Below are 13,733 nucleotides of genomic sequence, written 5' to 3' on the forward strand. Positions count from 1 at the left end.
TTGATGAAATGCAAATGCTGATTATTGCCAAGCCTCCACCGGGGGTAGACGATAAAATCGCAGACTGCCAATATTTTAGAATTTTTTCTTTTTCAGAGTCAGAGTCGAAGCATATGAACAATGGATATCGAAAGTACCCGGAATTCTTAACAATCCCCGGGAAAACGTCGGTTGACAATCCGGAGTATATCATGTCGCAGGACGACGCGGCGTTGAGCCCGCAGACGTTGGGGATTCCCGCGACCGCGGATCTCGTCAAGACGGAGACGACAAACGGTACCGCCTTTGGCTCTCAGGTCAGGCAAAGGAGTACGGAAGAGGAATCGGATCACGAGTATTACAACGACTTCGATCGGCTTGAGCGCGAGCTCCAGCCTTTGAAACCGCTTAGAAAGAACGAAACGACAGTATGATATTTATTGTCCCAACTGACACTGGTATATGTATATCTATGTGACATCGTTGCAGCGGGGGCGGCGAGGAGCCGTCGTATATGAACGTTGATCATCTGGTAAAAATTATACAGGATTATTTATTGAATACTTGCCAGCCGACCAATGAATGAGAGAGACGGCCGCATGCGTCGGCTTCTGGTATAATTAGCTGTGGTGGCGGACGCACTTGTGGCCAGTAATCAATAGAAAAACCGTGTATTTTTTCTCGTCTTCATTGGAACCGACCCCTGCCATAGACGCAGAAATGATTTGGGATATCGTGCTTCAATTACGTCTGCTGTTTCGGGAATGTTTGCGTGGATGTGATAGCATTTAGCCACCTCACAGTCTCCGTTACACACACGTTAGACGGCGCGCTAATGTATACCTACCTACCAATTACCTAGCTGATGAAGGGGTGAGAAAATGTTGTGCCTTGAATCAAAGAGATGCCACGTGTACTTAGACAGGTTCGACGAAGATAGGATGACATAACATAGTAATATTAAGTGCTCCATCCAATCGCAGTGGTAATCAGAATGAACAACGAATCGATAACTATAGATTGGCCGATACGAAACAAGCGCACCGGATTTAGCAAGACATGATATCGTCTACCGAAACTTTCCCCATTACAATGGACTTGCAGTGCAAAAAACTATTCTTAATGTGCCATTCATTATCGGTGGCTTGTAAATAACTATAATGATAATAATTTAGAGTAATTGATAGAAGTAATTATCCCACAATTCAATCATCTAATTCCATGTAGATATACATGTGTGTGTGTGTGTGCGTACACACACACACACACACGCACACGCACACACTATAGAGCTATCTATCTATGCAAATTCTGTCCTACTCTGGCACACGTGTACCTACATCGGTAACTGTAACATCTAACGAAAATTTTGCAGAACGGTCAACCTTTGTTTGAGTATGATGCGAAGGCGCAATTTCAAATTCGATCTACCACATACAACGGATGAAAATTTGTTGAATGGTATTGAAAATCGACATTTCCACAAGTTATTCAGGCGAATAAGGTTCACTTGTAGGACAAGAGTTTTTGTAGAAAACATTGAAACCCAAACATTAGTCATGGACGCGGTCTCCGCTACATATTACCGACTCATATCTAAACCGAGTTGACCCTGTGTAGCAGAGGACATGAACGAGGCAACGATTAATTCCTCGTTTCGTCAAATTACGAGCGACGCATTGTACCCAATTATTGAGTTGCATCCTTCGTGCGCTCCTTGACAATGAATCGTATGGCCCGTCACCGACTGTGATAGGAAATGTCTTCTTATTATGGAGATATTTGAATTTAGTATCTTAATATAGTGCAAACGTACTGCTCGAAGCGAAACAAAGCGAACAAAATTAACCCAACATAACATTCAGACGAGCGTGACGCAGTCGAATTTTCGTCAATTTTTACTTACTCTTTAAGGTATGTGTCTTTAGCATTTAGAAAATTTCGCCGGTGAATCATAGATCCTCCGGAAATCCGGCCATATCTGCCACGGAACATATTCATTATACACGAGTCACTACGATATTTCGCCGTATCTCGGCTTTGTGCCGTCATAATAACAAACCAATAAAATTGGGAGTATCCGAGTTTCATAAAGTTGAAATTTTTTATGAAATTGTAAATAGATATTTTAGTATTAAGGAAAACTCCACGGATGTAGAAAAAAAGTACTTGAATTATCTTTGGCGCAGACTTGGCGTCGTTTACATAGTCTACTATAGTTGTAGAGTAGGATTGTGCCATTTTGTACAGGAATAATAAAAATTGATATCCAGAACAAAGTACGATTATATTTAAACGTTTACAGCTACTTTTATAAGGAATTTGGCTGGCGCTGTACCGTCGAACTAAACTGCGAGTAAGCTAATTTTTCTCGCTCTAATATGGATATGATTCTTTCATATCATCAAAAATAAACGGCTGAGCCGTTCTGAATGGCTAAAATAATGTAAATCACATTAATAGCCACATATAGATGTTTCAACGTGTGCACATGTCAACAAGTCTCACTCACAAGTCGTAAATGCGTCTCGCGACAAATTTCATGTATATACAATTATATATACTCAAAGGCACACGAAAACAAAACAATTTCGAATACAGGTGATGAGAGAAATTAATGACACTGTAGTCAGGGCGGCTAGGTGGTCCAGTGGAGTAAGTCTCCGGTAAAGCATCTCTAGATACCAGGTTCGGTTCCTGGCTCCGTTCCTGGCTTCGTCGTTAATTTTTCAACTCGCTTGAAAATTTTCGAAATTGTACTCTTTCTAAACTGCGAGTGTGGGAATAATTTTCCAAAGTACAATCTGAAGCTTTTACACCCATATATACATGTACAGTACATGTGTCGTCAATATGCCGTTTAGATCGGACATTTGATTCACATTATGTATTTCCTGTAAAAATCGATCCCGATGCTGGGTATAATGGTATAATAATATTGGTTGGATCTCGCGATGTACCACTCTGGCACGGATGCCGTCGGAGTAATTCCGGACATCTGACTTTGAATTGACTTGATGAAATGGCACAGGTGTTGGATGGTATCGTAAAGGTATGCGAAGGTTTCGAGATAGAGGATCCTTGGTTTCAGAGTTACGGCGACGTAACTCAAGCGAAATGATTTGTGAGTTCGTAAGCCAATAAAAATTGTCATTGGGAATGTTGAAGCCGTGGAGTCGACGTAAATGAAACGGTGAATTGACTTATACGAGGAATTTCCATGCCACTGACCGACAGCCTTACTAAATCAGCTACGGAGTTCTTGCTCAGTATAGATATGAAGCATCAAAGTTTCGTACTTCACGAAGCATTGCTCATGATCCAACTGGCCGTACCTCCAGAACTCGGGTTGAGCCGTCCGTAAGTAAAATATATTACTGTCATGCCGTGGAACCCCTCCAATTTTTGTCTAAATCAGCTGTCAATTATTCATGCGATCTCCCTGCAGTGGGGTGAAATGTCGAAAATACTTGAATAGTGATTCTTGTTGTGGCATCCGGAGTATTAAATGAGACTATTTGAAATAAAAATGTTAAATTTTTGAAACAATGCTACTTCTGAAGCATCGATAAAAAGAGTATCTCTAAATAAATTTCAACAAACGTCTTTCGGAATTCATAATGAATTCAATGAAAAATCTTACACGTACAATCATAGATCGGTATATTTATAAATTAGATGCACATGATGAATGACGTGGTTTTTAGAAACTGACTATCCAGCTCTCGTAAAATCTGTAACAAAATCTGTGGTAATTCATCATACGCTGTCGTATTCTGTCATAGCTGCGGTTGTGAATCCGAAGCTAAGCGTATCTAGGATGTAGTGAAATTGACAACTCCGATAGGAATCGATTCGTGAACAATCGTTGATAAGTACTAACTTCACATCGTTATTCTACCGTCATTACCATCGATGGTCCTACAGCGGTAGATTCTATCTAATCAGCCTGCAGCCTGCAACCGTTCGTTTTGTATACATTCACCATCGGCAAAGATTGCGTATCACAGAAGAGAAAACCATGATATGCGAGTACTATCCGCAATAGTTCTTACATACTGCTTCGGCTGCGTCATTCTGGACAATTTTGACAATGAATTCCCGCGCAGGCCACCAGTCAGGGACGGCAAGATCATCGTCGAAGGTTCAGAAAGTCAAGTTATATCTTCGACAAAGCTTCCACGTGGGATTTCAACCGAGAGGGGCGGTACGAGAGAAAGGTTTGTACTAGCTCTAAAGCATCATTCCAAGAAATGCATCCGCACATCTCTTAAGCTACTCAAAACTTGTCATTCATACCAACAGTTATAACCGTCAGACTGGAACAAGCCAAACTGGAGAAAAGATTGCTCAAGCTATGTTGACGGATACCCACGGTGTAGGCCAAAACCTTGCGTGTCATCGACACATACCTACCAGTTCTTCAAAAACTCGAGAACTAGCTTTTACTTATTTGCTACCCAAGAGATCTGCATCTATCAGGGCCCGAACGCGAAAAAAGCGTACACCGGTTCGCTGTTTCTAAATACGGATATTTCGTTGGACGAGAAACATAAAAATGACAAGAATACAGAAATTGCTAGACATGACTTTTTACAAGCTTTCAATGTACAATGTGTGGCCTTGAAATTGAATAGGTGAATGGGAGGCAGATTTCTACATGGCAGCATCATCAAAGAGGTACACGGTCTCTTTTCCGCATTATTCCACAACACCACGTACGCAAGAAACGAAGGACACCGCTCCACTTACGCCGTAACCTTGCTGAGAGGAACTTTATAAACACAGGCTCCGTCTCGCACGAGCGGCAGACGGCTTGCGAGAGATGCACAACGACTGAAACTGCACTTTATCACAGAACGCGGGTGAAAAAAGGCAATAAAGATTCACCACCTTTGAACAACGACCGTTTCGCACGGAGAAATGATCGTATGTACAATACATATTTTCACCATCACCTGTAGTATTTTGAGCACCGACCCGCATTACTTGGCACGTCCTTTCAGACTATAAATTAGTCAGACGGCAGGGAGCTTAAGTTGCGATTAATCTTAAATTACATTATCGGCTATGACTGGATATTCGTTGCAGCGGAATACGAGGAGGATACCCATGTAGACAAGGAAGAGACGGAGAATGACATGAGCGACTGGGACGAATGGACCGAATGGAGCGAATGCAGTACGAGTTGTGGCTGCGGGCGCCAAGTTCGATGGCGTCACTGTATCGGAAAGGAGTGTATGGCCGGTCTTAAGAAGGCCCAAATAAGGACGTGTCATCTCAGGGACTGCAATAGCAAGAGTTTGTTGACTTGGCTTGGAATCAAAGCCTAAGTCAAATTAGAGCTCGGAGAATTATACTCGGATATTTGTACATTTATTGCCGATTACATTTGCGAATCGATGAACCGCATGGAATCGAATACTTCATTCACTTTTCACAGCATAGGCATTGCGATGAAAATTATCGCACGTGTTCAGCTGTTACCACAAAGTTGCGAATTTCATTGCATGTCTCTGTGGCATTTTGTAACATTTCATTGACTTGAATGACGTTTCAAGCACTTTTTTATCCGATAATCAATCGGCTTACTAACCAAACCAAGTGCGAGCCTTCCGTACTCCTTATAATCGTATCACATGGGTTGAGTGTCACAGTCGTCTACACAACTTCGCCAGATGTAAATGTATCGCGGAATAATCGGGACATCCTTCTATTAGCAGCTTTATCTTCTGCCGCTACTCTTCAGACAGATGAGAATGCGCAAACTGTACTAGCGAAGGATGCTACTGACTCATGATCAGTTATAGCCACGTTTGTTGAAGCTCCGGTCGAAGTGATAGGGCCGAGAGTATTAGAATTGCAGATGGACGAAAAGGTTAAGAAGAAGAGGGGGAGAGCGAAAATGGAATTGGGATCGCAGTTGACCTAAAGAACATCAGATCTGCACATGCTTGCATGCTTAAAGACGACGATCGAGATGAGGGAGATGATTCTGTGACAGGCAGAGTTCGAGCTATGGACGACCTCTTTGAAGATGTCGGGGAAGTCCTGGGGAAGCGAAATATACATGATGGGTAAACCTCTAAGAATAATTGAGTTTTACCGCGTTGGCATGGAATAATCCTGAAATTCTTATCCGACCTTCGATAAGTTGACGGCTAACATGGGTCTGATACTTTTTTTTTTTTTTTATTTTACCACAATCAAAGGTCACAGACGAGGAGATGGAAGAAACAATTATAACAATTTGGATGAGAACAGCGGTACACCGTGAGAAGCCATACGCGACTCCCTTACAGAATTTCCATTTTGGGAGAGAACGGGGAATACGACAACCACAAGTCCATTGAATCGAAAATTATAGACGATTCCAAAGAAACAAACGATGACTACGAGAATGACGTTTACCGCGACGATGACGAGGACGGAGACGACGGTGACGACGGCGATGGCAGCAGCAACAACGACGACAGAGGTGACATCGATGATAGCGACGTCCGTAAAATAGACGTGCAAAATGGTATACACCGGATGATTGGGTCAACGTGTGTATCTACAATTTATACCATGTGTATAACAATTTCCCCGCCAGCACGATTCTCGGACTCTTGGTGATTTGGAAACGCGAATAGATATGTTTTAATAGAACAATTTCAAATACGGGAAAATCTGACAGGGATTTTCATTAATTTTTAGGGCTTGCATGCCCAATTAGTCACAATTATTGCTCTTATCTCCTTTCCGTGAGTCTTGTATAATATATTTTACATTTATATCTGGTTTCTGATTCGTGTTCCATTTCGTAACACCTGGTGTCGACATATCTCACGAAATATTGTTATTTTTATGCTGCAGTTTTACGAGCCGATTGGAGGGGGAAGAGGCAGGGGGTGAAATGTTTTTGCTTCGCTCCGAGTATGAAAATATAATCTGATTACATCGCTGCTTGAATTCCTATATTGTACAAATACAATTCAGCTTCTGAACACGGTTCTCAATGCACGTTCAGTCTTGACTTGACCCGCTTCTTATCGATTGCTCCAAGCCTCGAAGTAATGTCACTTTCGATGAAAAAAGCCGACAATAACAGTTTCCATACATTCAATTGTACATCATTTTGTTGATTTGATGAAACCGGTAATGCCATGTGTATCAGCCCATCGTGGGTAAACATATGGTCAGGTAACATTTCTATATTTATTATGTAGAGCAAGATTTATTCCGAATTAAAGAACTCTTCCGTTTTGTACAGCACTGGCGGGTTAAATATTTGCATTCTCGTAGAGGTTACCGGTTCTTGGACCTTTTTCTGCAAAACAATCGATTGTGACTATCTTGTACGGTTGAAATGAAGTAGATAATTATATTCGTTACAGTTCCTACATAGTATTAAGGTAATTCCAGCGAAATCCAGATACTCGCGGGAGGTGAATTTTTCACCCCCAAGTCCTGCTCCTATCGGCGAAAATCGCGCTCGTCAAAATATTCAACGTAATACAAGGTCTTACAAATTCTAATTTTCACCTCATTCTCAATAAAACGTAATATTTCTTGGATTGTATTCTGCTTGATGCCCACTATTGAGTAAGGTTTCTCATAGAAGTATTATTATCTTGCCGTAAAAATGGTTGGACAATTTGATGGAAAACTAAAACAGTAATTTTGCTAGTTGAATTTTTACCCGTCCACCCATACACCGCAAAAAAATTCTATTTCAGGCAACGAAATATTTCATTGCAGGTGGGGCGAAAATATCTTGATGCTCCGGCTTCATTTTTGTTGATGCGACAAAGGGTTTGATTGTGGGAACAAAAAAATTAGCTACAGCGAGCGATGGAATGTTATATCGCGAGTGATTGGACTTCGCTGGGATAAGCAACGAGATACCTTCTAACAGATACTGATTACAGTTTGAAAAATTGGCATACGGAAAACTTACAAAAAAGGACAGCGGATTCAATTTGCTGAACAGTGAATCGGGAACACCTAGATCCGCCTCAGCAGCATCTACAGCAGCTTCCAAGGATACAAGGCTTACATTCGCCCGTCCGACGACGTGCTCCAGGGCGTCGATGCGTCTACACAAGCTTGTCAATTCTTGCCGTACTACTTGCACGCGTGGAATTTGTCCGCTGAGACATTCTGCACCCTCCGACAGTACCTGCAGAGCAAGGAAGGTGTGGAGCTTTAACAAAGGGCGTCAAAGGGTCAAGGAATAAAATTGTTCCGTGGACTTGTCAAGATCTGTTTGCATTAAGGAGGATGTTGCAGTCAATTTTTGCCGACCGCGTAAATTGAAAACTTTACTATTGCATATAAAATTGTGCTATCCTCACACAGCCCTTTCACGTTAGTGGTACTTGGACTTCGATAATAGACTAATAAAATAGTGACACTGGGTGGTTGAGAAAAACTAAATTGAAGCAATGACTCTGCGGGGTTGAAAATACTATTAAACACATTTAGCGATTCTCTTGAAACGGTAGTTTCAAATCACCATGCCAAATATTGATTCGAACTCTTCAAGCCGCATCATCATATCTTCTATGGTGTTGTGAAGCACTCTGACCTGCAACAAAATTCAGAAATCAGCTATTATTCATCCAACCTATCTATGTCGAACCGTTGCGTTCCTGCGAGGAGCAATCATATCACGCAGTGCTTTCGCATTCGTCGATACAACGCAATAATAACATTCTCTCCGCAACTTGTCGCCATAATAACGGGTTTCTATCAGTACGGATGTGGGCCTCAACAATGAGAACGCATCTTCTCGCGTATGCGGTGCCTGGACGGAGCCTTCCGGCCAATAAGTGGGAAGACAGAGAGGAGAACATGAGAATGATGTCTCCTCTTCCGTCATCCTCACATATCCCGTATCTCTCTGGTCACGTGATTGATGAATTACCATCAATTAGAACGTCTATGAAAGAGGCAAAATATCATCTTACCGTATTTGCTTCTCATTGTTAGACAGTTTCTACTTATGGGTGGCGATAAGGAAGGTTCCTTCCAGATACTACATTACTCCAAGGAACGCATACACACCAGTGATACACACACGCATAGTCCGAATGTAGCGGTCGGCAAGATAGGTGAAAGAGCACATGAGCAGGTATCGACTTTCCATATGCGTCGCGTGCACGATGTGCACACATTTATAATCATGTATGAATGGAAAATTTGTACATACATGTATTCCATCCGAGAGATAATAGCCTCGTGTAGACTGCTGCGCTAATTACCAATCGGCACGGCCGGGAAATAAAAGGCAAGGAGATCAATCTCCATGCTGGGTGAACACCGGAACTTACGTCGAGTTTAGTGTCACCGCGTATTCTGCCACTCGAAGTGTTGCAAGTGATTTCCGATGCCGGGTCACGACTACGACGTGGTAGAACGTTTGTTCACGTTTTACGTTGGGATCAAACTTCGAAAGCGATCTCTAGCACGTGGTTTGCAAGAGTCGGTACTGAAAATGTCTTTTATACCGGGACGTAAGAACGGTTACAAATGGGAAAAAGGCAAATACAAGGAGTTGGGAGTTAAAATCCTAGTTTGTTCAAGGCTTGTACGGTTAGTGTTTATCTTCTTTTATTTTATGGTTGCGAAATGTTTTGGTGAAATTTTGTTTCAAAGAGTAACTTAAGTATTGAGGCAAAAACTTATGCAACATTGGTATTAAAAATTATTATTCCTGTGATATTCAAAAAGATATATTGAACGCGCAATGTCCTACTTTCACGGCGTGATAATGTATTCACTGACAAAGAACGCATCTGTGCACACCAACGGTCGGCGAAACATACCGTCGGGCACCAGCACCGCGAGTAGAAGAATATCGTACTACTAAAGAGACTCGAAATTCGATCCATGTTCTCCGGCACGGAGTTCGGTGCCCTTGCCTGTTACTTCCGTGTGACTCGGCCAAGCCCGTGCCCTCGGGCATGCAGGTTCTCGCAATTGTTTTCGCTAGCGACCGACAACGCATGACGATTCGATTGAAATTAACACTTTAAGTATAATTCCTTGCCGCGCTTACGAGCCGAAGCAATTGGAATTATCGTAAGGTCTAGTACAGTTAGCGACCGACATTGTTGTGAAACATACGTTCACGCGACACACACACACGCACACGCACGCACACCGAATCCGCTGAGTACCGACTACGATCAATAGCGTATGCATGCGTGCGCGACAATTTACCTGACTAGTGAGGTCGATTTTGGCGTAAGCAGCGTGGTCAGTGGCTAGTTCGTCGATCATGATGAGAAATCTCCGATTCTACGTGAAAGCCCCGTGACCCAGGTTGCCGAGCCGCCTCATACGCCGGTTCAACCACAGCACCGCGCATACTGCGTTCGTAACCCGATAGGCGTAAGCTGGTCAAGTCACAGAGCATGCGCTCCGCTCCCGTTTCCCAGGTTCCCCGGACGGCGCAATAGCGCTGAGCTTTTCCAGTGCCCTAGCGCGAAAGATTAATACTATTACGAACGAACGCTCATCTGGCTAAAAACAATGCGCTTGTACCTACAGGTGAACAATGAACATGGGTACACAGTGAGCTGGCAGAAAGTAAACTTTATGAGGAAATCCACTGACTTATAATGAATGTAATATGAAACTGCAGCGTTTGATTATAAATTTTAAGACGATTACACGACGACTGATCAAATACATTAATATGCTCGCGTTATGCGGCTTCTAATGAAGCTACTTACACGAAAAAGAAGTTTGCTATTCATCGGGTTTACCTATGGCAAGCTCGTAATTAACGAATTACGTAAACTTTGATTTATTTTTCTTCGTGGATACATCCGGTTATGACGAAGATTTCCTAAAAAGGCCTGAGCGGCCTTGAATTCGTTCGCCAACGCGTACAAATGTTGGAAAATCGGGTAGAATTTCAACCGAATCGATTAAAAATTCCATTAGAAGGACGTGTGTCTCTTGTGGAGTTTAACATAAGCAAATCTGCCGATTTTAAACGGCTCTAACTCAGAAACAGTGAATCCCGCGACAGGTTCATAGGTTTACTGTTAATACATAGGTAGATTTAAGCAGGGCGTATACATACTGTTAAGTTTCGCGTTTGACAGCAACATTGGACAAACTGTAAACAGTGAATGACTAATTGGATACTACCAGGTATAAAGAATATTTTGACAATAACCAATTTATTTTCTCAGATCAAAAGGCCCAGCCTCAGAAACTTATTCATTGGTTAGGCTTGCATTGCAGACAACACCGAATAGAGATGCTGAAATTTTAAAGCATGCAGATTCGCTTGCACGCGGGCAGGCCAGAAAGTAGCGTAAAATTGAAAGTGGCTGGAAATAATAAAATGATGGTATTCGAGCCTCTGCATGATTTCTTATGCGAAGGCACGTTAAAACGTAACGGCAGCGTCGGCAGCCGTGTGGCTCGACTTTCGTAATAAACATTCTAATCGATCCAGGCACGTGGAAGTGGACGCGTGTGTACGTGCGCTCGCGTGCTCGGCATGAAAAGCTTAATTCGATTTTTCCCGAATAATACGCTAAACAAGGCAACCGTTGTTATGGGTGCAAGCATCGACTGGATACCGAACGCTGAGGAGAGGACTGCGATCAAATGTATGTAGTAATACGAAATGGCAGTTGTAGGTTTTCAATGCAACTTGAAAGAGAAGCATTTTTCATCCGAAATGTCATTAAAAGATGGAAGTTCGAACGAAAAATTGATTTACTTTAGTCGGTCAAATTTCCCATGCACAGATTTCCGATGTAAGGACCCCGTAATAATTGTTCCAGGACGGAGATTAGGGTTTCTATGAACCGTGACGTACCGCTCTTTTTTCAACGGAAAATGAAATTGGATTGATTCAATTCACAGCACAGCACTTACGTGTACGATACGTTTCCATTCGATATCCTAAGTGACTGTACATAGTGTACATACACCTGCGTCTGTGTAGAGGATGTCGGGGCAAAATAGGGCGAGGTAAACTTTTCCGAAGCTAAAAGGATACTGTCATAAATAATGAAATACTTACAATTCGCATATAAATAAAGTATGCCAAAGGTTGAAATATATATAATTTACTTATGAAATTTGAATTGATTTCATCTGTTCAAAGGATACTACATTTATTCTTGATTTTACCAGAAAGTCACTGTTCAACTTCCTCCTATTACTGCCATGAAGACTATTCAAATCTATAACTGCCACAGGATTCTTGATTATAGACAGAAGAAATCAACCGTGCATAGTTAGTGGCTGCTGTAAGATAGTTTCATCGTATCAGGATGTTGGAAAAATGACGTTTAGCTAATTTTTCTACCCCGCGAAATCATTTCGTCCCGATACCCTTCGTCTATAACTACGTGCCTATGGCAGTATCGATGAGGGATTCTCCTTATAACGTGTACTTTTGCCGCAAAAATCCCAACCGGTAGTTCCCGATTGGCAATAAGACTCCTGAATACCTTACAATTACATAAACCTAACATCATTTCCTTATTCCACGAGCTCCCGTTTCTTGACGCGCTGCATACACACAAGAAATGTATCGCAACCGAAACATTTTATTTTTCGCTCCGCGCCTACTCGAGAATTGGGCGTCATTGCACCCATCAGTCTATGCATCGGACGCCCGGATCTTTGATTGCCACAACGCCACGCTGACTAGCGAGAAAGGTATCCCAGATCGATCTTTCCGTTTTGATTTCTTTTTTAATATCTTATGGTAGATTAAAAATTAATCAACAAGTATTTTTTATCATCTTCCATTAAACACTTCAAGGGGACGAAACCACCCTCCAAAGTACGACATGACAAGGTGCGATTTGGCAATTTCACCGACAAGAACGTGATATTTTTTAACCAGTCCAACTGGAAAAGTTTTCACATAACGAGAACTGAAAAATGTAATTTTCTTCAAGAGGAAGAAAAAAAAAAAAAAAAAATGCCAAATCGCCCCTTCAGGTGCCTTACTTTGGAGGTTAATTTCTCCCGTTTGAAGTGTTTAATGGCAGATAAAAAAATAAACGTGTCGCTGAATTTTTAGTATACTATAACATATTACAAAAGAAATCAAATCAGAGCAATCGACCTGGGATGCCCTCCTTGTCAGTACAACGCGTAACAACGGGCAGTGCAACAAGCTACGCTCATTGACCGTAATCATAGCATTGCAGTGTCAGAGGTAGATGAGTGCGGTGCATCTTTCGGAAGTCGTACATACCTGTGAATGTTCTAATACGTCAAAATTCTTCAATAAAGGATATTAAGTTAGCGGTCTATTAGGTATGCATTCTTGTGTATAATTCCGTAACTCTCGCATTAACCTCTGGCATATTGGACAAGGGGCCTCCGTAACTTACCTACGTAAGGCTTTCTCACGGCGAGAAAGGGGTCTGAAACCCTTATAGAGTCTATCATAGTAGTAAGGGAAGACGCGCAGGAAGAGGTCGTTTCCGTAAGATTTTTTTTAATCCCGAAAAATACCATGAATTCAACCCTATTATTTAAGTGTCGATCATGGTACCATTGTCATTGCTCCAAGCTCGCGTGTTCTCCTCGTATATTGAAGTATTCTTCTATCGTCGATCACTTTTATCGTTTGAAAACATTTATTCGAGAGTACGAATGGTGAATTATTTTCAATATTTGTGTTTTGCGGCACTATTTTGAAACAAAATCGTACATAAGAATCGAAAGGGAAATCCATCGAATGGATCTTATGAATTCTTAGACGAGGAGAGAGAGAG

At 41.9% G+C, this 13,733-nt stretch overlaps 3 protein-coding genes and 1 long non-coding RNA gene across 12 annotated transcripts in view; 3 read left to right on the plus strand and 1 right to left on the minus strand.

Moving 5' to 3' along the window:
* The window catches only part of LOC124298635 (epidermal growth factor receptor), an 89,794-nt gene extending 87,536 nt beyond the window's left edge, over positions 1-2,258 (plus strand). For all 8 annotated transcript variants that reach the window (XM_046750887.1, XM_046750888.1, XM_046750885.1 and 5 more), the window contains one exon: positions 97-2,258. In XM_046750887.1, coding sequence (XP_046606843.1) covers positions 97-413 — 317 coding nt within the window. In that variant the 3' untranslated portion in view covers positions 414-2,258. The remainder of the gene's footprint in view (positions 1-96) is intronic.
* Positions 2,259-3,199: 941 nt separating this feature from the next.
* Positions 3,200-5,333, plus strand: LOC124297840 (uncharacterized). The gene is made up of 5 exons (XM_046749161.1): positions 3,200-3,339; positions 4,089-4,199; positions 4,285-4,357; positions 4,617-4,908; positions 5,071-5,333. The coding sequence occupies exons 1-5, from the start codon at positions 3,200-3,202 to the stop codon at positions 5,310-5,312; spliced, it is 858 nt and encodes a 285-aa protein (XP_046605117.1). The 3' UTR covers positions 5,313-5,333.
* Positions 5,334-6,892: 1,559 nt separating this feature from the next.
* On the minus strand, positions 6,893-10,359 carry LOC124297233 (biogenesis of lysosome-related organelles complex 1 subunit 4). Of its 2 annotated transcripts, XM_046748043.1 has the most exons (4): positions 10,189-10,359; positions 8,480-8,551; positions 7,922-8,143; positions 6,893-7,291 (listed from the first exon to the last, which is right to left on the minus strand). In XM_046748043.1, the coding sequence occupies exons 1-4, from the start codon at positions 10,246-10,248 to the stop codon at positions 7,199-7,201; spliced, it is 447 nt and encodes a 148-aa protein (XP_046603999.1). In that variant the 5' UTR covers positions 10,249-10,359; the 3' UTR covers positions 6,893-7,198. The 2 variants fall into 2 exon arrangements, with proteins under 2 accessions (XP_046603999.1, XP_046604000.1); XM_046748044.1 differs by lacking the exon at positions 8,480-8,551.
* A 1,092-nt stretch (positions 10,360-11,451) lies between these two features.
* On the plus strand, positions 11,452-12,224 carry LOC124297234 (uncharacterized). Its single transcript, XR_006906555.1, has 3 exons — positions 11,452-11,597; positions 11,739-11,964; positions 12,130-12,224. It is a non-coding gene; the product is annotated as an uncharacterized LOC124297234 (long non-coding RNA).
* The last annotated feature ends 1,509 nt before the right edge of the window (positions 12,225-13,733 follow it).

This window comes from Neodiprion virginianus, chromosome 2 (genome assembly GCF_021901495.1).
Source record: "Neodiprion virginianus isolate iyNeoVirg1 chromosome 2, iyNeoVirg1.1, whole genome shotgun sequence".
Lineage (NCBI taxonomy): Eukaryota > Metazoa > Arthropoda > Insecta > Hymenoptera > Diprionidae > Neodiprion > Neodiprion virginianus.